Source organism: Varroa destructor, unplaced genomic scaffold (assembly GCF_002443255.2).
Source record: "Varroa destructor unplaced genomic scaffold, Vdes_3.0 BEIS01000006.1, whole genome shotgun sequence".
NCBI classification, from domain to species: Eukaryota; Metazoa; Arthropoda; class Arachnida; order Mesostigmata; family Varroidae; genus Varroa; species Varroa destructor.
The window spans coordinates 15,475,297-15,502,111 of record NW_019211459.1 but is presented as its reverse complement, the minus strand read 5'-3'; the positions used below and the strand labels follow the sequence as shown (position 1 = coordinate 15,502,111).

The 26,815-nt window shown below is 39.2% G+C and overlaps 3 protein-coding genes and 1 long non-coding RNA gene across 4 annotated transcripts in view; 3 read left to right on the top strand and 1 right to left on the bottom strand.

Moving 5' to 3' along the window:
• The window catches only part of LOC147754908 (uncharacterized), a 4,965-nt gene extending 955 nt beyond the window's left edge, over positions 1–4,010 (top strand). The window contains exon 2 of the long non-coding RNA XR_015329839.1: positions 198–4,010. This is a non-coding gene — a long non-coding RNA (uncharacterized LOC147754908). The remainder of the gene's footprint in view (positions 1–197) is intronic.
• On the bottom strand, positions 3,833–6,187 carry ND-15 (NADH dehydrogenase (ubiquinone) 15 kDa subunit). The gene is made up of 3 exons (XM_022810213.2): positions 5,676–6,187; positions 4,628–4,741; positions 3,833–4,158 (listed from the first exon to the last, which is right to left on the bottom strand). Exons 1-3 carry the CDS (start codon positions 5,825–5,827, stop codon positions 4,098–4,100), a joined length of 327 nt encoding a protein of 108 aa, XP_022665948.1. The 5' UTR covers positions 5,828–6,187; the 3' UTR covers positions 3,833–4,097.
• Positions 6,188–6,343: 156 nt separating this feature from the next.
• Positions 6,344–10,189, top strand: LOC111252395 (phosphate carrier protein, mitochondrial-like). Its single transcript, XM_022810210.2, has 3 exons — positions 6,344–6,876; positions 8,183–8,382; positions 8,569–10,189. The coding sequence occupies exons 1-3, from the start codon at positions 6,492–6,494 to the stop codon at positions 9,052–9,054; spliced, it is 1,071 nt and encodes a 356-aa protein (XP_022665945.1). The 5' UTR covers positions 6,344–6,491; the 3' UTR covers positions 9,055–10,189.
• A 2,799-nt stretch (positions 10,190–12,988) lies between these two features.
• On the top strand, positions 12,989–23,052 carry LOC111252396 (GTP-binding protein Rheb-like). The gene is made up of 4 exons (XM_022810211.2): positions 12,989–14,109; positions 19,760–19,831; positions 22,037–22,104; positions 22,319–23,052. Exons 1-4 carry the CDS (start codon positions 14,061–14,063, stop codon positions 22,691–22,693), a joined length of 564 nt encoding a protein of 187 aa, XP_022665946.1. The 5' UTR covers positions 12,989–14,060; the 3' UTR covers positions 22,694–23,052.
• Positions 23,053–26,815: the final 3,763 nt, after the last annotated feature.

The window sequence follows — 26,815 nt, the reverse complement described above, 5'->3', positions numbered from 1 at the left end:
ACATGTATATATATATATGAGCAAGTTTTTTCAAATGCATCATAAACCCACTGAGAATAGGAAAGCACGATAAATACGCAAAAGATCTTGTTAGCTCTGCATAAGCATACGGACGCCACCCACTTAGTAGTCATTTGTTAGTCGTTTGGCAATGTACAATTTCTGATTTCATGCTTTACTGCAATTGTCGATTGTAGCTATTCTCCAGGTCCATAGCCTTTGTCCATCGGAAACCGTCTGTCACGTCGCGCTGTCGGTTCCTCTAATCACGCTTGCCAGACCGCGCGTCCGGTAAAGACCACCATCAAATATGGGTCCGGCTATACGGCCAATCAAATAACTCAAGACACCAGCTGCTAGTGCAGTATAATGGAAGAATAGATGCTGTATAGCACCGATAATCACCGTGGTTCTAATTGTACACAGTCTTTCGCATCCAATGCAGGGTGCTCGCAACGGTCGAATGTTACGTCATTTCATTTCTTCTTCTCTGTTGATTAACGCAGAGGTCGCGCCGACGCTACTCAGGACAGCAGCGGCTATAACTGCTTTGGTTGACGCGTATCCATCCGCATCTCACTAAAGATATATTATTATCTACATATACTGTACTTGTTAGAGAAAGCCGCCACGAGGCTACACTAGTATATATATATATATTGCTCACGGAGCCAGTGGTCCGTGGTGATACCGAGTAACCCTCATCGTGGCTCAGAAGACCTGCGTAGAAACGCGTGGAGCTTAGCACAGGTTCTGCTATCTATTAGTCTTATAATGCTGTTTTTAGGTCTGAAAGGGTAGCGGTGGTGTTCACGCCCCGTACTCTGTCCGCCGCCTCTTCGGGGGGCCCAGATACTCAAACAAGTAACTAAAACGCTAGGTGCGCAGGAAGAACTAGGGGTGAACGGCCACGAAATAGTCTGCTCAGAAGCAAGCGGCGTGCATTGATTCGGCGCCGGTTTATTAAAGACGACAACCCCCTTTATGGGGAAAACAGTACCCATCGAGGACTTTGTTTCTCTCCTGAGGCACTCCGTGGCTCTGGTTGTTCTCATGCGGTACCGACGCGTCTCAACTGACTTGTTGACCTTATAACAAGAAGTAACAATCCTTCGACGACTTGTCTACGTCATTTGCGCGCGACCATCGATTAATCGTCTAGCTAGGGAAGCTACTGTCAAGAAGAAGATATGTAGGGTACTGCGGAACACTAACCAAAAGGGCTATCTCGAACTCAAGAACACCCAAAGCCAATGGGAAACCAAGGAAACCTACTTGGTTTAGTTTAGCTTAGACAGCTGCATTTCTACCTGCCTCCGTGTCTTAGGTTCAAATATGCCTAAATGTGGAACTTTGAGAATCGGGTTAATCAAGCATGGCAAGAAGCATTGGTATCTAGATAGTTTACAACGCAGGTTTAAGTCTTCCAACTGAGCACTGGCTCATAGTTCGAAGCCAAAGAACTCATTTTACTCGAACATCCCGTTGTCAAGTTTCTAACTGAGAGCCCGGGTCAGCACGTTCAGCTTATAAGAGCCCGCCAAGACGGCTATTGCTGCAGGAACTACGCATGACGAAATGGAGATGGATAAACCTATCTAACAAATTCAAAACAAACACAGACAGGTGAATAAACTAAAGGCCCTCGGAAACAACAGCACGAAAAGAGTTAGTCTGATAGGAAAAAACAACAGCTATTACCAGTATTGTGAATGCTACTTCCATTTCTGTTTAAGTTGAAAGAAGGGCTACCTAAATCGATCAAATAATGCTAAGGGAGAAGACAGCGTTACCGTAGGTAGACAGGTGGTCCCACATGTCAATGAAGCTATATATATGTCAAGTTCTCTAAAGTTGTTAGCAAGGCACAATAAATAAGCTGGCCTTTGTCACACAGCACGTAGACTTTTTGACTAAGTAAGTGGAATGAAGTAGCACACACACGTTCTGAAGCACATCAATTTTGGGGAATACGGCCCTGTGTTTATTAAAACTGAAAGTAAATATTACGAAGAGCTCTCTTCCGTTTCTTTCCGTTTTTTGGCTCTCTAGGAGCTCTATGGTTTCCCCTATTGCCAAAGTAGACGTGAGCCTGCTGAAAACCTGCGAGTTTCTTAACAACATGTAATAAAGACGATAGTGACCTAGGCTTGATTACCAATACTCTGTCCATATTAAACTCAACTACATGAAGACTTCTCTACGAAGACAATTGAAGCCAAAAAGGTTCAAGCAAATCTACAAGTACATTTCAAGGATAGTTGATTCGACATCATTAGCGGCAGTAACACTGTGCTTCGTCTAATTACTTGATTAATGGAACTAATTATGATTACTAATTAATGAAACATGTTTCAGTCCCATAAACGAGTTGAGCTCCATAGAAATATAGGATTGATGAAACATATTAATACGTTACAAATATTGTTACGACTTTTGCTACTTTCGAATTCGCTCGACCTTAGCTGTCCGACCTTCTGGAGCCAGAAAACATCTGCATGGGACGGCGCAAGCTGCGCCATCCGTGTCGTCTGTTAGTCGCCAGAGAGAGGAAACTCGCGTAACGTTATTTGGAGCGATTTTTTTTGTCGTTTCGAGCGCCTGCTCGAGACAAACCAGAGCAGTCGTAGCTAAAGTGGCCGACTTTGCCACACGCTAACACCACGCTAAATAGCCTTGAATTTTAAACATTTTCAATGTCCTTTTGCTACATCATTACACACATGTATGGCCACTATGTCAACCTATGGATTCGTGACTACGCCCAAATAGCCTGTATCCTGTCGACAGAGTTCTTTATTTCCAAAACCCACCAGTTCTATTCGATTAGTGACTCAGAATATGTGTGATATTATCATACCAGATCTGTCATGCAAACTGGTTGTAAGATTATAACTATTAATTATGCTGTGAATTTCAAGAAGGTACTAAACGTTGAAAATTGACATAAATTTGCCTTATTCTAATATTTGCGTCGTATATATATAAAAGATATAAATATCTTTTATAACGCAGCATAAGCACTTGGCCACTGCGTGTCTCCAAACGTCACAGTCACTTAGCTTACTCGATTTGTCCCAAGACACCTGCTTCCAAGTGATTCTGCTGCCTGCAACCTTTATATTATAGCTGTACTTTACACATTTATAATTACATTATAGCAATACTTACATTAATGATCTTTCGATGACCTTCGCCATAAGGAGCTGACACACCTTTATGATTGTTGATTTTTCTTTTGAACTGACTCTTAATTTCAATAACAGTGCTATAATAGCTATTTTCTTTGGAGGTGATCAATAGTATTTCCTAAACTGACATGAAAACTATTTAGACCATTATAAGTTGCAATGTCCTTTTTGCCGACTTTATACATGTAACTGCAAATTCTATGGAAAGTTTGTGTAAATGAACTGAGATTCTCTTTGACTCATTTTGAAAAAAGAAAAAAAAATGAAGAGAAACAACTTGAAGGATTAACAATAAAAATTAACGTAAACCGTGTTTTCACTATGTGCGTCTATAGGTAGTGTTTCCTCAGATATTCTAATGACTGGAACCAGTCCCTAAAAGTTTAAGAGTAATTAATGCTCTTTGAAAAATTGGTATTATTCGCTAGAAATCCTAGCAAGTGACATCCCGTGAAGTGAATCGGCACACTAAACGAACAATTCAGCCAGAAGTAGACTTTGACTTTACGCGGATTCAATACATTAATGAGCTCAAAATGGCTGTAATTTACAAAATACGTAATACATCTGTTAAATAAATGGCCTCAATATATTAAATCAATTAAGAAAGATTTAATGAAAGAAACAAGCAGGACAATGGCTATATTAATACATTCTAAAATCACATTTATTTTCTCCTATTCTTTTTTCATTTATGTAACATTTTACCATGCTGAATAATGACATTCAAATATCATTCTTATGTCTATTAAAACTATTCTTGCCAGGAGACGTTTTTCTTTTTTGTGAATGTTTTTTTTATCATATTGAGACAAATAACTCAGACGCTACATCAGATAATGATCCTTACGGAACTGCCGGAATTTTCATCATCTGCCAAAAAACATTTTGGGCTGACACAAATTTTTACCAAGGATCTTTCAAGTGCGTCTGAGAGAAAATATCGGGGAGCGGAGCCTCCATGTATCTGAAAAAAATATATGAACAATATATTCCTCACAGGTCACTGAGTAATTGGTCAAAAAAATCTTGACAGCTACGATACATTTTGGTGCAACATGATCGGCTTGAAGTAAAGGACAAGTAACTCTAATATCTTGTAAGATCGAACCTTCTATTAAACAGTTGCTCAGGTACGTCGTTTTGGTTTCAGTTAGGATGCACGACCATGACGTCAATTACCATAAGTGCCGATACCCCACCGTTATAATAAAAACTTTCTTCTAGTATTTAAGACGAATTAGGTTCGTAGATGTGTATCGACTATCCTGAAAGCGGCTTGAGGTCTTATCGTAACCCTTTGTTCTTTCACAATGCACAGTGGCAACAATATGGCAGAGAAAAAGCTACTTAATACCTGAAAACCCATAGCTCTGAGCAACAGCCTCTCGGCCTAGCACATTGTAGGACCCCTTACGACAGCATCTCTCGTTTACCTGTTTTTAATCTTTCCTTCTCTGAATAATTTTTCCCGCTGATCTTGAATCGCCTTTGTACGTTGCTGTTGTCGGATATGGTGCACACACTCCAGTAAATCCATATGCTCGTACCTGGTCTCAGCGAAACAACGAAACGAAACGAAGATATGTTAGTACTAACAAAAACAATCATTTTTCTGTTGGGTTTTAGAGCGGACCCGTTAGTGCACCATAATAGAGATATCTTTAATAGAAATTCGAATTACTACAGACATTATGGTGATTCATTTTACTTGTGTAACAACATTTACCGCTATACATGGAGTACAACCACTTTCTCGCATATGGTGATGACAACTTTGTCCTGCTTCCTGCAAAGCTTGATAGATGTAACCGATTTGTACTTCAGTAGCATTCTTTTGATTTTTTGAAATCGAAACGGACGAGGCTGAGTAGCTTGATAGCTTAGGATATTTCTAGTTATTCGATCGCTTACGACGGCTCCAACCGTTTGTGCAAAATCGAATCGAGAAAAATCTAATGAAAAACATTTAACTATTACTAAGTACGAAAAATGGTGGCTTAATAGGATTGTATATTAGAACTGATGTTAAGCAAAAAACTGATGTTTATAACGATTCCTTGTTTGGCTAACGGTTAAAAAGGCCGATAAGCTGTTGCGAGTTGCAACTACATTCCACTGAATTGAGCGCACGTCATGAACGAGATTTTTGCTCGTATTGTACATGTAACTAAAGCACATTTGAATATGTAACACAGAATATCGAAGTCCCACAGTGAAGCTTTTTTTAGCTGTGCCAACTATTGAATTTACTCGCAAGGCGCACTTCCTGCAGTGGCTTACGCCGTATGCTGCCGTTTACTTCACAACTTATTTTGTTCGCACATAATTACGTATTAACCCGTCGTTTAAATTTGGCATGAGAATGTGTCGTTAAATATTTCTTGCTCATAAAAATGTTTAACTTTACTCTGATCAATTATGAAAACAATGATGACTATTTTCTTTTCTATTGTAAAATTGTTGCTGAAAAGAAATATGTACCTGCACCGCGACGGAAACTGGGAGCCACCCCAAGCTTCCTGGCACTTTGCGTACTGAACGTAAAAAGGACGGCACTGTTTTATGGTTTCATAGTTCAGAGTCGCACTCGAAAGATCGGTAAACGGAGTTCTAAAAATCGGAGTAACGGACATTTTGTTTCAAGATAATTATAAGCCTCCAAAATTCTTGAAAGGCCAGAACACGAGTTGAAGGATTAGCGGCGATAACACAATGCTGAAAGAAACTCCATGAACTGAAACTAGAGGACAACTTTTGGTGTGACCTCCACTAGAGCGTAACTGTAGCGCGAATGCATGAAGCGCATAACATTGGGCTATATCGTTTTTAACAAGTTATCGCGACCTAGTGGGACTTTTAGCAAAACAATAACATCACCACGTACAGCACCACACTCCGAACCACTGCAAGCTGAAAACAGTTGCACTATGATGAAGAAAGCAGTAAGTTGATACAAGCATAGTAGAACGTTACTTCATAGAAATATGTAAGTTATTAGGATTTAGGCGGATTTCTACATCCTTGACTGACACTGGTCGGTCTTCCTGCGAGCCGAAGATGAACACTGAACGATTCAAATCAGCGCGCCGCTTGTCTCCTTCTACTTCTAAAAGGGTGACTTTGGCAGCCATCTTTCTTCGCCGGCATCCATTCGAGCGTACTAGAGGCCTGTGGGACGGTTGATTGTGGATGTTGAGTGTGCGGTGTCAGTAGAAAATATAGTAATCGTGCCCTTGTGGTGTGCTGGGCTAGTCGACAAGTTACCTACTGCCTGCTCCATAACACTCTTGCAACAAAATGTTTAGACGAAACGAGCAACCGATTCGATTTCGCAGCCCCTTCGTGGCTCCCATGGCGAAATGCGAAGCCATGCCAGCCATCTCGACCCCGCCGGTCGTCCATGCCCCGGTTCGGATGCTATCGGCGGCCGCCACCGCTGATGAGGTCCCGTATGGCTCGGGCAAGTACTACGCACTCTGTGGTCTTGGAGGTGTTCTGTCATGTGGCATCACCCACACTGCCGTCACCCCACTTGATCTCGTGAAGTGCCGCATTCAGACAGATCCGGCGAAGTACAAGAGCATTTTCAATGGCTTCAGGGTCACCCTTCAAGAGGATGGCGCCCGTGGCCTTCTCCGCGGATGGGCTCCTACCTGCATCGGTTACTCCCTCCAGGGTCTCGGTAAGTAACATGTAAGTTATACATTAAACTGATTTCTCGAAATCACGCTATAAAACATAACTTTCGTGTTTGAAGGGTGCTTTCCTAAATTTGGCTTTGCTGCACTGCGCTCGATTACGAACCCTCGTGGTGACCATCGCATAATAAAACGTGCAGACGCTATATATGAAGTGAAATACTTCATGTCTTATATATGATACAATGAACTGTTTTAAACGAATGTGGGTCCTGAGCAAAAAGTAGAATGTCAAGCGAATTGATGACACTTTACAACGGTCTTTTGATGGCAGTCAGATCTCCTGAAGCTTGACATGATTAAAAGGGGGACCGAACGCCTTAGCAAAGCTCAAGCTATAGATAGCAATGACTCCTTTAGAATCTTTACATAAAGATAAAGTGATACATTTAACAATATCTACACAGATATTGTTAAATGTATCACTAGTGATTTACCATTTATTCACGTCGAAGGGTTTATCTGACGAAAGTCGTGTTTCTAACACGTGATCACGTCGCCGACATTCTGCGAAGATTACCGCGAACTCGGGAGAAAACGTACGGGTTTGATTAGCTGTACTGTAAGATACCCCGGACTCTTGATATAAGCAATGTCCTTACAGACTGGTGGGCATGGAGTTGTATGGTGGCGTTATGGCTTCAATATTAGTGGGCTGACAAAATTTATCGAAAATGTTCTCAAAGTTGTCACGACAAAGGCAGCTGAGTCTCATTCCCACTGCCATAAATTTTCAAGCTCTAGAAGCGCAACCAAATTGTGAAAAAAAAAAACTGCTTTGTATTTATTTTGCTCGGTTGTAATCAATCAATGAGACGAATCTCAAGACGTACTCGCGCGACACACGTTCCATATATTACCTGCTTTGTAATCTGGGGCGAGAGTTTCCAAAAAACAAACGCATGGAACGACAGGGAGAGGGTAATCAAAGAACAAAAGCTCGACTACTTAATCCCTATCGAAAATGAATTTATTTGATATTGAATCATAGCAGCGTTTTTTTACTGCGGGTCGTTGAATCTGTTCGCCTGTAGTCAATGTCCAGTAATTAAAGCATGCAGATATGATTATTTCAATCCAAATAGTTTGTTAGTCAATGGCTTCAAAAGGCTTGGTAGGTAGCTTTCCTTTGAAATGGGAACCTGGTAAGTGAGACGGTTTTTCCATTTTAATTAGGAATGTTATATCATAGACGATAGGGTTGTACTCTAGCAATGTTCACATGTTTTTTCCCATTTTTCCTACAGCAACAGTATCTAACTCTGTCCTATATTTTTCTATCGATTATAGGTAAATTCGGTTTCTATGAGGTATTCAAGGCCATCTACGCCGATATACTCGGCGAAGAGAAAGCTTTCCTGTGGCGTACCTCATTGTACCTCGCCGCTTCCGCGTCGGCCGAGTTCTTTGCCGACATCGCTCTCTGTCCACTGGAGGCCTGTAAGGTCCGGATCCAAACTCAACCAGGATGCTCGCGCTACCTAAGCAAGGTACATGAATAATAACACATTTCACAGATGCATTTTCGTTTGAAATACTTTCAGGGCACCAAAAAATATAAAGATATAAACATCGTTTTTCTAGCCAACCAACGAGAGGCAACATACCGTAGTTTCTATATAGCCCTATTCAAGCAAATTCGCAGCCATTTAACTACTTCGTTTTGAATTGCACAGGTATTTCCGCAAATCCTCAAAGAAGAGGGTCTCGGTGGGTTCTATAAGGGCCTGACGCCACTCTGGGGTAGGCAGATTCCCTACACTATGATGAAATTCGCTTGCTTTGAGCGTACTGTCGAATTGCTGTACAAACATGTTGTGCCGAAGCCACGTGAGCAATGCTCAAAAGGCGAACAGCTCATTGTGACCTTTGTGGCCGGTTATATCGCCGGCGTGTTCTGTGCTGTCGTATCGCATCCAGCCGATACGATCGTCTCGAAGCTAAATCAGGAGAAGGGCTCAACGGCTGTGGACGTTGCCAAAAAACTTGGCTTTGGTGGACTATGGAAAGGACTTACTCCGCGTATCATCATGATCGGTACGTTGACAGCGCTGCAGTGGTTCATTTACGACGCGGTTAAGGTCTGGCTCCGTCTACCTCGTCCTCCTCCGCCCACGATGCCCGAGAGCCTCAAGAAGAAGCTCGAAGCTCAACAGAATTAAGCGGGATTCGTCACCTGTGATGCACGAACGACCGGAAGGTTGGTGTATTCTCGCGGCGCATAGACTAAAGTTAGACACATCATAGAAGACGTGTGTGGTGAACGCACATCCGGAAGGTTCGTGCTCCTTTCATTAACAACCAATATGCTTGTAACGATAATGAAGTGAAAAAGTGACCGATCGAAGATCGTGTATGGGGGCGTACCAATATGGAGGTACTTTTTTAGTGTAAACCAAGTTAATTTATTAATTCCAAAGAAAGCTGCGGACGACGAAGCCGGTATAATAATAACAACAAATTGAATGTAAGTAGAAAGACAGCGACGAACGAGTGAATGGTATGGACCCATGAGCAAAATACGTGGGGATGCAGGTGCCGCGAGTAAGATACATCTTGCAATTGCGTGCGCTATTATATGTAATGACAACTAAGCAAGCTTGGTGGCAAACTGCGCTTATCCGGTCCCCGTCTCTAGAACCAAGACGATATCTAAATGTTGTAATGTTGGTGATAAGAAGTTCCAATCAACCGACGTTACTCAACGGCATGTGGTAGCAGGGACCGTCGGATTACATCACCGTTAATACAAAAAAGCGGTAAAAAGAAAAAAAATTATAATCAGAATACAACTGCCAATTTGGTGGCATTGGAATAGTTGAGATTATGACTTAAGTGAAGGGGCATACAAATGATGATGGTCATGATCCTGAACTGCTAGGTATAATTTACAAAGAAGATTGCGGGGCGAATACAGAATGCACTGGTGAGTCGAGTCCCTAAACGGAACGGAATGAAGTCCCTGCAACGAGGTGCAATGTGTATCAACAAGTAATGACAAGAAGACTATTTTTGCAAGCGTGTACGGAGGAAGAACAAGGAAAACAGCAAAACACCAGAACAATACAACCCTCAAAGGCTCGGTCTCATCAGTGTTTTAGGCTGCAGTAGGAAGTCATTGTAAATGGTGAAAGTGAAATATTAGGTTGGAAACTACGTGTTAGTAGCGAAATCGAAATGAGTGAATAAGCAAGCAGAGATATAGACCGGTGGATGATAACTTTAATAATTATCATGAAATACTTATTACTTATGAAATTGTTGGCCACTCCGTAAATAAATACCTTCAGAAAATAACTGTACCGTGGTTTACCTTTATGAGATTCATTATGTATTGAGTAGAGGTGGTAGGGTTTGTTTAGGTTAATTTAATTATTCCTAAACTTATTTTTATTAGTAGGGAGATAATTCGTTTGGTTGCTTGTCATAAGAGTCCAAAGTAAATAGTTAAATATTCCAAAACTCCAACTCGGATTTTCAAAACCTCCATTACCATACATTGATTTCCAAAAAAAAGCAAACTTGATTTCAATGGATTTCAGAGGCCCTAGAGTAATTAGTCATTATTCAACGTCATACTATTCCATTCACCTCTCTGTACCTCTGATTGTGAAATCGGAAATAGCCACATCTTTAAATTCGAAATTGGTCTACGCCATGGCTCTGGTATTATTGCTTAGTGCGAGTATATTGACGTTATGGACCGTCAATCTGTACAAAAAATCCATATAGTTGAATAGTTTTATAACTGTTAAACCATTGGGTTAGTTTGAATAGTTAATTTAATTTTAACTCTCGCAGCTTATAATTGCCGGGTTATCCTGTTAAATTTGATCTAGCTGGAAACGAATCTTAGATTATCAGAGTCATTCAGTCCTGCATTAAATTCTACTTCCCACGGTTTCTATGAAAATTCATTTGCATCCTAATGAGACATGCAAACAAAACAGGTAAGTTCAAATATTAGAAATCGTTTCGTTTTTTATGGATTGATCTGAATGATTACTTTTGGCTACGAAATGGTAGTTTTATTTAAGCCTTTTGCAAAAAAAAAGATTATGAGCCTGATCTACATACTAATAAGCTGGTCTATTCTAGCTCTAACCGAAGCTAGAATGTGGAACACTGTGATCCAATACGAGATAAAGGATCTCTTGAACTGATCACAATTTTTACTTTGCATATTTTTTAACTTAAGAGCAGCCTTTCGATATAGCTACAAATCGAAATTTGACATACAGTTCTTTACTGCGTTTCGACATACTGGTGTAATGCCAAACCCAACGTCTTTTCGTCGAAGATGGTCAGACCATTCTTGGTCGTTGGAACGCTGCGATCTGAAGTGATTTAACATGTTAGCAAGAACGCCATTCATGTTAGCTCAACAGTTAGTCCACTAAGTGCATGGTTCTGAATTCTGAATCCCACGATCTATCGAGGATCACGCCTTTATGATATACAGTTAATCTTTTACCAGACTACGACAAATGTAGTGGGATTTTGGCCGGCGTGAACATGTCGCTCTGTTTATTGAGCAATGGCTATGTGGCGCTGGGTTGTTTCTCGCTGTTTCTCCCCAGTGTCTTTCTCGCCGAACATCGTATGAATGAGTTATAACTGTTCACTTTCGGTAGGTGTTAAACAGAAGCCTTTCCTCGGTTCGACATAGTGCATATCTGCGTGTAAGTGTAGTCCCGCATATCGTTTTTCGTCTGGCACTTGAGACGGTTGGCTCCCAGCATGAAATGGAGCGTTTATGTGCATATTCGAACCTACACTACCACCTTTCCCTGAATTTAGAGAAGCACTTTACAAAAATGTAATCCCCTATATAAGCCTATGTGAGTAATCCGGTTTTAAAAACCCTAAAATAAAACGGTGAACATGTGTTTGGATCATAAATACATGTCTCTGTTAACAAAACTTCTATTTCGTTTCAAGCACATTTAAAGTACACTGGGTTTTTGATATGAGAAATATATATACATGTATATGTTATTTACACGAATTAGTACTTTTTTTCTAAGGACGGTAAACTCGGACGTAGAATTTTTGTTTAAAATCTCGTCGCGTCGCCAAGCGCAAGCTATACCTTTACCTTTATTTGAGTTACCTAATGTTTCATAATGAGGTTTAATAACTTCCCTGCAATGACATAATCAGCCATGCTCGAGTGGTTTTCTGCATAAAAATGTAAACTTGTACTGTATTTAGCAAAAGTATCTTTTTGTACAAGTCAAAGTAATATACATAGTGCAAATATCATATTCTGATATTTAACAACGCAACGATAAGTCATTTCGAACTTAAGTAGCTAATCATTCCTAAGAATCATGTGCTTTGGAAGAAGGCTCTCAGTTGGGAATTTAGAATTGGTATGTCTTAAACACGCTCAGGGGCAATCTGAAAATATGCATACATACCAAATAATTGTTTAGGTTACTCAACATAATCGGTGATCGTGATTGTTATCGGATATTTGAGTTGGGCAAATTGAAAAAGATACTGTATTGGTTTAACTAAATGTCTCTACGATTACAAGATTACTATACCCCTAATTTTATATATATATACTTACAATGACTATATTTTAGTCTGGCTGTGTTGCTACCTAGGGACGACTATTAACCTCCTAGCACTTCTTTCTATGCCTATTACCGGCAAGTATGGATGTATGCCTATTAGACAAATTCTATCTATGAGCTTTCACTATTTCATCTACGAACTTACACGGCGTTCAGCTGGCTAAATATGTTGATTTAGAGTACTTTTACGCTTGAAATCTTATGTCCGGTATCGCTGCTTCACATTGCTTTTAAATGCCCCCGCAAAATGAATTGTGTCTCTTAAACCCAAAACTATTCAGTGGGTGCCTATGTTAAGCTCGTACAAAACGTTATTACTGAACAAGTACGGCAACAGTCCTCTTATTAACGAGAGACAGAGCCTGTGAGCGAAGCTGTCTGCTCCGGCCCCTGCCGCCGCTAACATCGTGAGCATCGTAGTCTAGCCCGCCAATTCATTCATTCGATTGGCTAACGCTAACAAATAGCGGTGTGATGGTCGGTTTGACGTTGCATCGTTTCGGAGCAGCAGCAACAAACAGGCAAAGATTGCTGCGTCATAAGTTCGCGCCAGCAACTCTCCTGCGCCTACGGATTACGGCCCCGTCTCTACCGTAATAGTATTTGCTGTTATTGGCTACGATCACTGGCGAGACAAGCAGTCGAGTCTCTATCGTCAGCTAATGTTGTGTTGATCTCGTTGGCGACTACTCGCGCCTCGACTGGGCTCAACGAACGATATATGTGTTTGCCGTTGGCTCAAAAATGTTGTTGTCGACATCGACTCGTCTTCCTGTGTTATTGTAGTTCGCCTGTACATTCCGTCACGAGTGTTTCTTGCTTGATATTATCTGTTCGTGTGTGTGTTGTCTCCTCACAGAATCCGAGCGGGGCGAAAAGGGAATTTAACAAGATATGCGGTGTAAAAAACAATTACTGCTTTTACTATCACTAGTACTACCACACTAATCACAGCGGTAACGACAGACAGAAAACAGTATCAGCGGGCTGTGCTCGTCAAGCTTCGCCTATACTGGTAACCAACTCGTCTGTGGTAGCACCTCGAAGCTCGGAACGTTCATCTGAAAAACTGACTGTTCCTTTTGCGAACGGTTCGAGAGCGTGCCCGTTCTGTATGGTATACTAACGATAGTAACTACACTATAGTGAATTTTACTGAGCAGCAAATACACTAAAACACTACGACTGATATCGAGTTCGATTTATTAACGGAAATCACTGCTGACGGACACACACGACGATCAATAACCGTGTCAGAGTCCGCAAGGCAATACTCGTGTTATTATTACTGTTCGTTCGAACACGTTTTGGGGTACCCCATTGCTTACCCACATAGAAGAAGCGTGGGGGGAAATTTTTAACGTTGTGGTAGCGGTCATCAGTGTCTGCCCGTGACTGCTAGAAAAAGTCAGCCAGTTAATTTGCTGTTGCAGTGCAGTGGCGAATCTTAGCTGGCCAGTCTGCTAAATCCCTAGTAAGAAGGCAGTGTGTCTAAATACGAGAGGTGTGTCAGGTGCTTTTGTGCTCGTAGATTCATCCCTATTTACAGTGCAGACACAGATTCGAGTGCTCCGAAGTTCGCGATGCCTGCAGTCTATAGAAAAGTGGCCATTATGGGCTACCGGAGTGTCGGTAAGTCAAACTAGAGTAGTTGATGTAACTGAATAATAGTAGTAAACCAGTAGCTAGTTTAGATCATCTGGTTGCAGATGACAGCGCCGTGTATGAAGCGGACCCACATTGTGTATGTGTGGCCCACATTGGGCCATACTTGCGCGCTCGTATTTGCAGTAGGACAGCCACCGACTCCTGTCAGCCAACCGCGCCTTCCTAGGGCAGAGCATGTTATGCTTGCATGTTTTTCTACCCGACGAAAACGGCATATCTCAGGTAGTTATCGAATAGGTCTGCAAGCAGGGGCAAAAGATCGCGAGAAAATCAGCTTGACTGTTCAGTTTGTACAGGGTGTCCTTGGCGGGATTTCGACCCCTGCGATCTAACTGCTTAGGACTGACTATCCGATGTACTAGCGAGTCGCAATGAACAAGCAAGTCACGTTGACACTGCGACTTCGCTGCAGCTACGTGCGTCATTGTTTATCCCTATGTCTGGGCTACGTTAATGCGGCACCCACCAGATAGATATCACGGATTGCTGCTCAGCTGGTCATCTGATTGGTTGCTCCTTTAGCTCCTTCAAGCCCAGAGAGAACAAAGAGCGAGAGCTAGCAGCGGTTTCTCAAAAAGAAAAGCCCGCTGGTGCTGGGGCGAAACAAATATATTAGGTCGAGATGGAGCAATAACGGAAAAAGATATGAAAATTTTACGACACATCTGGAACTTGTTAGATGTGCAGTGTACATTTGTTTAACATGATAATAATGTTAATAGTAAGAATACTGAAAAAAGAAAAATAAGTATGTATCAGGTGAGGCGATCAAAGATGCCTTCGTACCAAATAAATTTCTAATGAGTATCGTACGAATGTGAAGAAATTACTGTGTCCAGCATTTCATGGTACTCTAAGAAAGATTGTCAGATTAGGTTGTCGGAGTCAAGCAGCTTTACTACTCAGGTCTTCCTGTCAGAGTGTTGAATCAGGATCTCATTACAGGTGAAAGTGTTGCTGGTGAAGAATTAATGTTGCAGTTGCTACTATCGCTTCTGTCCCTGTAATCAATCGTTTACTACGCATTAGTTAAGTTGGCTTGTTTGCATCCTCACGGTTGCGATTAGCGCGGGTAAAATAGATCTGTGTTGACAACAGAAACGAGATGTCAGTAGGACGCCTGCCGCAAACAAGTTTGTTTTCTCCAAGATCTTACACTGATATCGAACGCCAGACCGGTTTAGTGCCCTGAGTTAGATCTACAGAACAACTGTTATTTAGATATAAAACTCAAACGCAATAGATAGTAGAAGCAAAGGAAAAATGTAGGGTAAAGAGCAGCCGTAGCACCAGAGGCAAGAGGTGGACTCATTGTATTTAAATAAATAGTAGATCTCAGAATAAACTATTGACGCACCGTTATCCTGTGTAAGGGAAAAGATTTATATGGATTTTCTTGTTATGCATCGGTGGTCTTTGTGCATATATGTGCTTTTAGAAAACGGTCGTCAGCGCTTGCGTAGTATTGCCATTTTATTTTATAATTATAGAGCAATGACAGCCATAGCTTTTCCATTGCATAAAATGATATGCGAGTGAACCTTATGTGTAATAGAGTTTAACAAGAAATAGACCATTATATTCGAATACATACAAATATGCATTGACATACATAATATCCACCAGACGTATGCAACATGTTCTTTTAACAGTTCCGCTAACGCAATATTATCTAGTCACTTGAAGAAACTGTCCAAATATTGTAACTTTATTATACTGCGCATTTATAATTCGTGAATATGTTGATGGATTTGAAATTTTTATGTAGTAAAGTTGCTGTCATTATTTATTGATCAATATTTATTGACAGACTCAGTAATTTACACGATACTTCGCAGACTATATGGGTTGGGTATCTGTATATTAATAGAGACACAAAGTAATCTACACATTAAGATGTGTGTACTGGATGCAGCCATAAATTTATATGAATGTTTTGCGATGTATCTGGTTTGTTGATGCTAAATTTAGCTTAACACTAACCATAGAAAATATAGACTGACAGCTCTCCCCCTAGGATTACTTTGCCCTAAGTAACCTGTTACCCGTCTGTGACTATTTGATCAGCCTGCAACATGTTATGTCTTTAGCACACGTTTGTAATGTAATTACGAAACTTCTTAATATTAATTGATTGACTTTGTTTTTCGAACGCGCATGAATAGGCAGTCGGCCAACTTCTAAATGGCTTACATGAATCGAGACGCCCTTCGACCAACTCTTACGCATGTTGTCAATGACAGAGCCAGCTAACCTATTAATTTTGTTCCTAGTTCGTCATCGAAGATTTTTTTTCATGAGTACTTACAGATTTTTTTAAACGAGGATATACGTGGAATGGATATATATTTCAATAGATCTATATATTTTTTTGGCGTGTTAATCTCCAGTGCGTTACCAAGGCAATGTTTTTTCTTTTTTTTTATAATAAAGGTGGCGGATACTAAACTAGATTGAGGTCTAATAAACGTTTCATGATTTTATATGTTTAGACTGATGTATTTATTCTGTTCTTAAGGCATTCCCAATGTTAAGGACTTTAAATTTTTCAATTTTCCTTTGTTAATAAACAGTTGGATACTGAATGAAGACACCCATATTTAATAACATGTTAATCTTCGTTTCTAGGACCTCACAAATATTTCACATTACCATATTTTTGTTATTTTTTATAATGATTATTTAAGTCTCTTTCTTGATATTCTGGCATTTTGCTGTGAAAATTAATGAAATTTTTTTCACGAAAAGCAGCTCGACATTAGCTGTTTTGGCTTTCCGATTGACATTTATTAGAAAGCCACCGAAACAACCACTCGAAACGCATTATCAGCCCGTTGTTACATAGGTAAAGTAATATGACCAAAGGGTTTTCGCATTCACTCAAAAACATAGATTTTTTATTATATGAGTATAGTATATATAGTGCAATTTTATTCAGCTCGTCGAGGACTGTCGATTAGCGCCAAGAAAAACCCTTCGTGCAAGAGCATGCTAAGTCCCCTCCCAAAACAGCATTTTCGACCCAAAAACTGAGCTTTACCTTAAAGATTTAAAGAAGCGTATTAGATTATCTAGGCTTATCGGGGCTTTTAAAGTGGTACCAAGAGATATCTTCCCTATATAGACTTACATGCAAAAAAAATTTTGGCCCGGTGTGACTTGAGAGAAAAAGCCATTACATTTGTTTTTTTTTTGTTTTTTTTCATGCTAAAATATTCATGCTAGCTATAGGAAAGCGTATTGCATTTTTGCGCAGCTCATCAATATCTCTGGATTGGTGTAAATAATTGACATCAACAAAATAAAGCTTCAAGCATAAAGACTGTTTTCGATTCGCTATTTTTCCTAAAAAAGAAAACACTTCAGAGAGTAATTTTAGGAATGGGTTGTTTGACTAAAGTATACATAGTCAAACTGGAGACATTTATTAGAAATTCACTCAAAAAAGCATCTAAAATTAACTCGAAACTCATTTTCACTTTCCACTCTCGCGTGTGGGAAACAAACTCATTCATCTAACAATGGGCTTTTGGTCATTTTCCGAACGAAATATCTATTTTAGGTAAAAATACATGTCTTGTATGTTTACCCATCTTATCTAAATCTATTGATTGGCGTTTAAAAAAAATGTTATTAATTTTTCGCTCTTTTTCGGGGAGCATTTTCAATTTGAAAACAGGGACTTGGAATAGGAACATGCATTGCATTCGCATTCAGCTAGGCAAGAGCTTTCTATTGTTATCGTAAACAACCTCTACCACATAGATTTCTTCACACTAATTTAGAATTAATGATTTTTCGAAAAAAATAGATCGATTTCCATGTAAGCTTTCGGCTACCATTTTGCTAGTATGAAACATTTTTTGACAAAAAGGTTCCAAAAATATAGGCCACTTCGCCCTTTCTCTCTAACTTTCTTATAAATATGCATAAAAAGACCTACAAAAAACCGCAAGAAAATGGCAGATTTGCAAAAAAAAAACTACCTATTTGCTCAAATTAACGATACATTGAAAACATTCTTCAGAAAAAAGCATTCATCCATCTTACGCGTAGGTGTATTTCAGATGGTATTGATATTGACTTACATCGGAGATTTTTATCTTTCATGTTACCTACCAAGTTTTTATGAATATCTTACTCGAGTTGATAATTATATACCTTTGTCGGGTATCTGACAAACATTTCAATGTCATCTTACCGGTGTAATTTAGGTACGTTGATTAATGCGAACTGCTGTCATTCATATAATTTACTTAGTTATTATTCACGAATTCATTTATATTATTTTTATATTAGAAAGGAAGAAATGTTACATGCGCCTGAACACGTTGTTGTATCAGCCATGAAATACTGGTATTAATGATTTTTCGAAAAACATATGCTATATTTGGCCTTGAGTTAGGTGTAGAAAATGCCCGTCCCTAACCGAGGAGGATGTGATGAGATTTATTTGGGTGTTACAGTAACCGCGAGTTACTAAAACGGGGAAACTCTTGTAAACATTCGGTAACTTTCTTCTTCAAAACTCTGGTAATACAGATACGGCGCGTTAAATATATTTCACAACACCTTAAAAAGTAATAAAAAGAAGAAAGTATTGAAGCTTAGGTTTCATAAAAAAAAAACACCTAACATAATAAGTAAACGACATGCGTGAAGCCATCATTTTTCGAATGCCAATGCAATCGTTACATATACTGCAAGTGTAACGGAAGTTTTGAATTTCGGCTATATTATACAGTTATAGCGTCACTATAAAGATAAGGTCTCTTTTGAGTACTTCTACAAACGCTGCAAAAATGACTAGTGGGTCCAGTCAGTAGTTATTAACGCGATTGGATTACATGATTGTCTATCATACTGCTATAAAGGCGAACGCTATCATGGATTAATGAGATTCCAGAAATTCAAATGCATTTGTAATAATAGGTGTGATTGTAGGAAATCTTCAATTCAAGAATATCTTGAACGCTTTGGTCAAAAGCTCGTTTGGCTCTACTGCGAATGGCTATTGAACCTTTTTTACTTAGAATTGCTTAAACCAAATGTCAACGTTTACTTGCGATTTTTAAGGTGTTTACTATAACGTTATTCCATATGAACTCATCGTTCGAAACAGTGATAACCTAAAGGACTCAGTTCAGGAATAAAAGTATCACATCAATTCAGCTGATATGATCCATCTTCTCATTATTTTTCAGCGTTCTTTAGTGACATTACTTCTTTTTCAGAACTCTCCATGTGGCCCACAAGGGGGCCTTAATCTGTGCTAAAGGTATTACATATCATTTAAACTTAAAGAGAATAAATACTCACTTTACTAGAACCTATAGACAGGTACACGCAGTTCTATAATACGTATGTGCCAGCAGTCAATAATTCGTTTCCTATTCTAACCTGCAACTATTCTCAAGAATGTAATTAAGACCATACGTTTGGGTAGTAAATAAATATGTATAAAAATAGACTGGTAGTACCTATCAAATAAAAATACGAACCGCAGCTATAATAAGTATATTGGGATCCTGGTCCTGAACACGTATTGTTTTTAATGAATGCATTGACTTATCTCTTGCGCTTACTAATTAACAAAATTTTACTACGATTTCAGGCAAATCTTCACTTGCGATACAATTTGTCGAAAATCAATTCGTTGACTCTTATGATCCAACCATCGAAAACAGTAAGTACATACTCTTATTAAGCCTTAACAGTAATATAAACAGACGTTTTGTACCAAAAAACTTTTGGAGTACGGATTGTAAGCATGTATACACTTATTATTTATTCAGAGTTATTTCTTTTCCAAGACATCGAATGACATCACTGAAGGTTAGAGAGGTACTTGTATGTTGTGAATGAAAAATGTCAACATTTTTATGTTGTGTTTAGCGGATGTTTAATCCCATTGAAAGATAACAATACTGAGGGAAAATATGTGCGAACTTGGACGACTCCAATAACGAATTTTAGCAACATTAGTAGTTCATGCTCGATGCTCTTTCTTCGAATCAATGATCACTTCACTAATGTGAGGGTTTACTTAAATGCAACCTATTCTCATAGTCAGGGTACGTTACTCCTGGTCAGGGAATGCTCACTTGGGGTTACAAAACTAGGGCTTAACTGGCTGTCATTAGTATGCATGAAACGACTATATTGAAGACGACCTATCGTATCGATGGGGCTACAATTGATAGTTGTCATCAGTAACTGGTTAAAACGTGGTCCATCAAGACGATAGTCAAAACAAGACGTGGTAACCTCTCTATAGACTTCAATTAGCGTAGTCTGATTTCGTAATCTTATGCGGGTCTTGAATGTGAGACAAACAATGCTTAACATTGATGACGTCAATTTAATTCACCACAGACAATTAGTGATGCAATACTTAGAGTGTTTAACGGGCACTGGGATAATTCTTGTTAAGTGATTCGAACGGATTAAGAATCCGTTGGACACACTCTATATACTAAATGTCTGAAGTACTGAGTCACATTATTGAATAGAAGTTTTTTTTTTTATTCACTATATTATAGCAAAGTGATGATAGTGATTTAAAAGTAATAATCATGAAAGCCTTAGGTTCAGCGGATTTCCTTCTTCGCATAGCACCTCTTTTTATTATTTTATATCTCGCTTCTAACTCTATTAAATCTGCTTTTTTTGTTTGCTACGGAGTGCTACACATAATGTTACAACGTGACAGCCTCTGTCGCGTGATTCACTGGTGAGTTCGGTGCAGCACCGTTTTACTAGTGGATGATTGCACATTATTCCCGTCGACGATACAAGCGACCATTTTGTCAGTGTTATTTACTATAGCATAAGTGATTTATTCGAGTCATGATTACTGTGGGACATACTATACGAAATAAAGGAAAACTGGCTTTTTCTTCAAGAGAATTTCACAGTGCAAACAAATAGGACACTGTTATCAATGATCTTCGATTCGATACGGTTTGCATAATCTGGTTCGAATGTACAGTGACGAGTCATCATGGCAGTGACGAATCGAGTTATTTAGTCTGTTATTATTTAACAGGAGTCTCAAAAATGATTTCAGTTATTTGGGGGTTATTCCTGACATCTAATATAATGTTTTATTTTTTGTCGTATTAATAATAAAGCCAGCAATTTAAATTTAATGATACTTTTGTTGTGAAACTCAGCTATAATAAAATTTAGCCTAGGAAGTTCTCACTGTAGAGGATTGCTTCTCAGCAACAGATAATTAAACAACATATAGATGGAATATTTTCAGAGACTGTCGACAACGTAACTGTTGCGTAGAGCTTAGCAAATAAAACCCAGTGTAGTTGCATACTGAAGACTTGTTTTAAACCTACCTTGTTGCTATTTTTGTGAGGAAATCCTAGATACTTGACGACACTGAAGTTGGGATAGGTTTGTACTTGCGTACAGCTACGTTCTGCTGCCCTAGTTTTTAAGCGAAAAAGTCCGCGCAACCTACTTTGTGTTGACCCGAAGGCCTAAGCGTAACGAAGATACTACGAAAATGTGCATTATTTAATATGAAACGTTATTATTATATGTGCTAAAACAAGAGTTATAAATATGTGTACTGTACGATCTGTACAGTAAAACCTTTTTTTTCTAGTTGCGAAGATACTTTGATAGCTTCATGCATTTTGATGAGGACTAGAATTAAACCATATCTTAATAAGCGTCCTCGAATTCAGAAACCACCTTGTTCACCTAGAGTTGTTCGTTGTTATGTTTGAAGTAGTACTTAGGTTAAAATAGATTTTTAGGATGGTTCAAATGATTATATTATTAATAATAAAATACTTTGCCAACAATTTTGAAAGTGAAATACGCTTTTTAGTAAACCAATCACTATCTTTTATCGTTCATCATCTTTCAGCTTTTGTGAAAACCGTAAAGTTTGAAGGAAAGGACGTTTCGCTGAAGATCATTGATACGGCAGGACAGGTAAGAGCAATTAGCTAAACTTTTCAAAAATATATTGTTTGACCCATACACATTATATTCTAAAACTCACCTTTCTCCTATTTCTAATTTAGTATAACTTTTTCCTCTAGTATAATACGTCTCCCATCGCCAATTTATTAGAGCCCCAAAAATGACTCATATTTTTTTTGTATCATATGTATTTATCGTGTGTTCCTGTATGGTGTATTGATAGGATGAATTCTCAATATACCCGCCTGGCTATACGATGGACATACACGGTTACGTTCTGGTCTATTCCGTTACATCGAAACAATCGTTCGAAATCGTCAAGAAGATCTACCACAAGCTGTTGGATCAGACAGGTCTGCCGCAGCTACCGGTTGTACTGGTCGGAAATAAAAACGATTTAAGAAACGAACGGGTGGTTAGCCACGAAGAGGGGCGCGAATTGGCTCGATACATGAAAGGTGTCTTCCTTGAAGCGTCTGCGAAACAGAACGATTGCGTACTCGATATCTTCACTCAAGTAATTGGTCGAATCAACGCCCTGTCAGTAACGCGAACCCCTCAAAGCAGCGAAGGTCGGACAACCTGTGTCATATGCTAACGTAGTTAAACGGTCGTCAGAGACCCAGTGGAGTACACAAACATGGTGGACACAATTGCGGGTCGAGGATAGCACAGTTGTAACCATTCTTCCATTGTACATGTTATTACAGAAATGTTGAACATACGATTAAAAGTATAATGATAATAATAATGGTTGATATAGAAGTAAAGAGGAAGAACATACACCAAAAGCAACCGTTCATATAAAAATGGGGTATACTTGAAGACAGGAGGTTGGCTGGAGTGATGTACCAAAACATTTCACTTATAGCGGCTGACACAACGATCGAAGACGTATTAGAGATTAGTAATAGGACATTTTAAGGCACAAATAATAAATCGAGTTGAAGTCTAAAAGCTGTGTTCCTCACCTCCATGCCACTAGTTTTGCAGTCCCCACTGTATAAGCCATTCAATGGATGTTGTTCTCAAGTCGTTGTTATTATGATTGTAAATGCTACCGAGTACCGGGCTTAACCGCTGTTGAGCGAACGCTTGTTCAAAAATACTAGTATACAGTTCGTGCAAATGACTGTTGGGTTTAATGACTGGGAGGTCCCTAACGTGTTCAGTGTAGTTGGTAAATGCCGCATTACATGTGCGTATACTGCATATCTGGCCTCAATCCCCCCTCCAATAACACCCACGCAACTAGAATCACTGAACCAAATCTGACCAACTGTCCTTTAAGCGGTGTGGGACTTCGCGTATCGCAGTTGTGTGCAGCGTATAGCTCCCGCCAATATAGGGGCAGAGGCCACAGAATAAGAAAACAAATGGCGTCTAGTTCTAGCTTATACCACTCATTTTGAGATAAGGCGGCTGTACCTTTATTTTACGGCGCAAGCCATTCTCTGGTTTAAATGACTGATCAGCACAAGACTCTTTCGATAGGCTCCAAGATCTGAGGAAGTGATGTTGGTGTAAAGAAATCTGCCAAGATAGCGAAAAGTCAGTGGGAGTGAGGAAGTGAAGACGATCTTTAAGCGGGCCAAGTGCTAGTTTATGGTAGCAGTAATCATAGACGATTTAATAACGAAATAAGAGAAAATAGATTAGTTAATAAAATAAATAGGCTTGGAAAAATTAAGTAATGAAAAGAGTTAGACCGAAGTTATATAATGTATAATGATTATATTAGGGTGTGGTATGGAGAAAGGAAAAAGGCGTAGACGTCTAGTGTCTCCAAGTTTTCAGTCACTAAGGGAGCTCCTATATTATCATTAAAGCGTTTGAAGGTCAGGGGAAATCATGTTTTTTTTGCAGAATTCGTTAGCGACTAGGGCATCCTCAAGAATAACTGAGGGTATAGGTGAACATACAATCGTAGGTAATGAATGATATGTAAATGAATGGAATGGCAAGTACGTGGTGACCATTCGCCAATAGTAGTGAGATCGAAAGTAGCCATGATTTATCAATATTATAACGTAACTAAGGTATCGAATGGAAAGAAATCACCTAGTCTATTCTAATGCTGAGTTTAAAGAACACTTCTCGGGTATAAAGGAGTGGGTATAAAGAACACTTCTCGCATATCCCGAAAGTTGCAGCTTCCAGCACATACTTAATCATGCCCTAAGGTATCGTCAGTAACATACTCTTTCCTAATTAATGTATAAAGGAAGCTTATGCGATTAAACCAATGATACTGACTAAGTTATGACAGCGTGTGTCTGCCACGTTGACGATAATCAATCATTAGGCAAGTGTGTTTAAAAGTAGAAACAGCAGAAATTTCGCGTAGAGCAAGATCATTTCTCCGCACACAAAAATTATCTCAGTAGTTCAACGAATATCTCACTACAGAATAGTAGATCAAGCTTCAATCAGACTTACTGCAAATTAGAATAATTGTGGGGCGTGAGCATTTACCATGGAAAGAAGGGGTATGGAGGTCCCAGTGCCGGACAAAACGACAGGTGCCGATTAGCGTGAACATAATAATATAAGCCTCAAGGTATCGATTTTCGTTTTACGTTGAAATTCAAAAAAAAAACGCGGCAACTCGGTGCAGGATGAATGGATATTTGAAAGCTGTAAAAAAACGTAGTGCAAATACGGAAAATGCATGATATATCATGGGAAAGCTTACGCTGGTGGAAGATTATTCGTTGCGATGAGTTAATTGCAATGTGCGTGAAAAATTGCAATACTTATGCTGCGCAGGTCAAACGTGCGTGAAAGTGATTGTCCCACAAATCCTATAGATAGGGGAGTCTGGTGAGGAAATCATGTCAGTTTTTTTCAAGAGTAACCACAAGTCGAGATCAAAGATGACTGTAAGAACACAATATAGAAACCTTAGAGACAAATAAGGTACAATGTATGTGTATGCGTTCATGACGGTCAGGGCCTATTAAATTTTACTGTTGCAAAGATTTACATCATTGTTAATATGTAGATGAATCGATGGTATTAATTAACTCATCGACGGTACATCTATGTTCGAATAGGATGACGGAGGCAAATAACAATAGATGAAAGAACACTCAGCTAGATATACTGAACCAGAATAGAGTAATAAAAAGAATAGAGGAAAAAAGAAAAGAAGTTGACTCACGTGCACTCGCCTCCATGCTAATTCCTATATTCTCCTATGCGTCAGAACCTTCTCCATACCATTCTCACCCGATTATTATTGTATGCACATGCGAGTATTCTGTTAGATTAATTATGTAGTACAACAACGCATGAAACAAACACACAAATAGCTTACGTTTAGGCAAAGTGGTACGCACACACACAGACACATGTCCTAATACATAAGCGTCAATATTATAGCCGATTTATCTCCATAATTGATACGTAACGACTTTGTTCCTTTTATTATAGCCGACCATTTATTATTATTAGTATTGTTACATATTTCACGTGTTCCCGAGACCAGCGCCAATTTCATTACGAGAGCAGCGGGATAGGTTGAACGGTCTAGGGCTAGCTAGATTGGGAAACACGCTGTCTTTCGCAAGCTAGTGTGTGCGCAGTCATGTGGAGCTAGTTCCCTATTTTCACCCATTGGCGTAGAATTAAGTAGAGTGCTCATTGCGAACAGCACTTGGGTTATGCTCTGCGCCCGGCATGATAAAATATCGATAATTAAAGTCTCAAAGTTTTGCAGAATAGTGCAGCTCTGATTGCAAAATAGACAATCGATGAACTAGTTGAGCAAGAAAAAACAGTTTAGTTTATCAGCTGGTAAAACTGGGACAGTCCAGAAAAAAAAGAGTACTCTTTTTCAGAAGAAAGAGTATTTCGAAAACGTTCTGTGTTGGCGACATTTGCACATCATACCAAGCGACAAATGTAGTTTGACGCTCTAAATCCTGTTCTAGAACGCACTGGTTGCATTATTATAAATTAAGATGCCAATGGTTTTATTGGACTTCTGGCGTCAGACAGGAGACCTTGTTGGCATCCTCTATCGAAATGACATGTTCAAAAGAGGCGTGAAACGAATTAATCAACTGTCTTGACGCGCCGCCATTATTCGCAAAGTTGCCGTTTATGCAGGATCGCTTACGCGCAAATTTCTATCTAATCTACACACACTATATGTATATATATATATATATATATATATATATATATATATATATATATATATATATATGCTAGTGTTACCGCGTTAGTCATATTCTTTAGTTGTAGTAATGGTGGGAGATACAAACGTTCTGTTGCGCTTCCCGTGTCTAGCCTAGTGGTACAGTAATAACAATTAAATAATAAATATAGTATAATATTATTATCAAATGCGTAGGGAAGAGCATTATGACGAGTGGAAAGTGAACAACAAAACGAAAATCACCTGGAAATCGTGCGAAACAGCAGAAAAATATTGGTTATGTCTGTACGTGGGAAAACTTTGCGTTCATGCTGATGATGATGGATGGGATAATGATAGAATGTGTGTGAAAGGTTAAATTGAATCGTTATACGAAATAGAAAAAGAGAAATCATTATGAAACGGAGGATGATAAATAGGAAAATGATGACAATGATCATGGGGCTCCAGGACGTAATGATTTCTTCTTGAATGATTGTAAAGAGTGAAAGAATGATGAAGCGAAATAAGACAAAAACAGACGCCGCACGATGAAGTTACCGAGAAAGAGCTCAT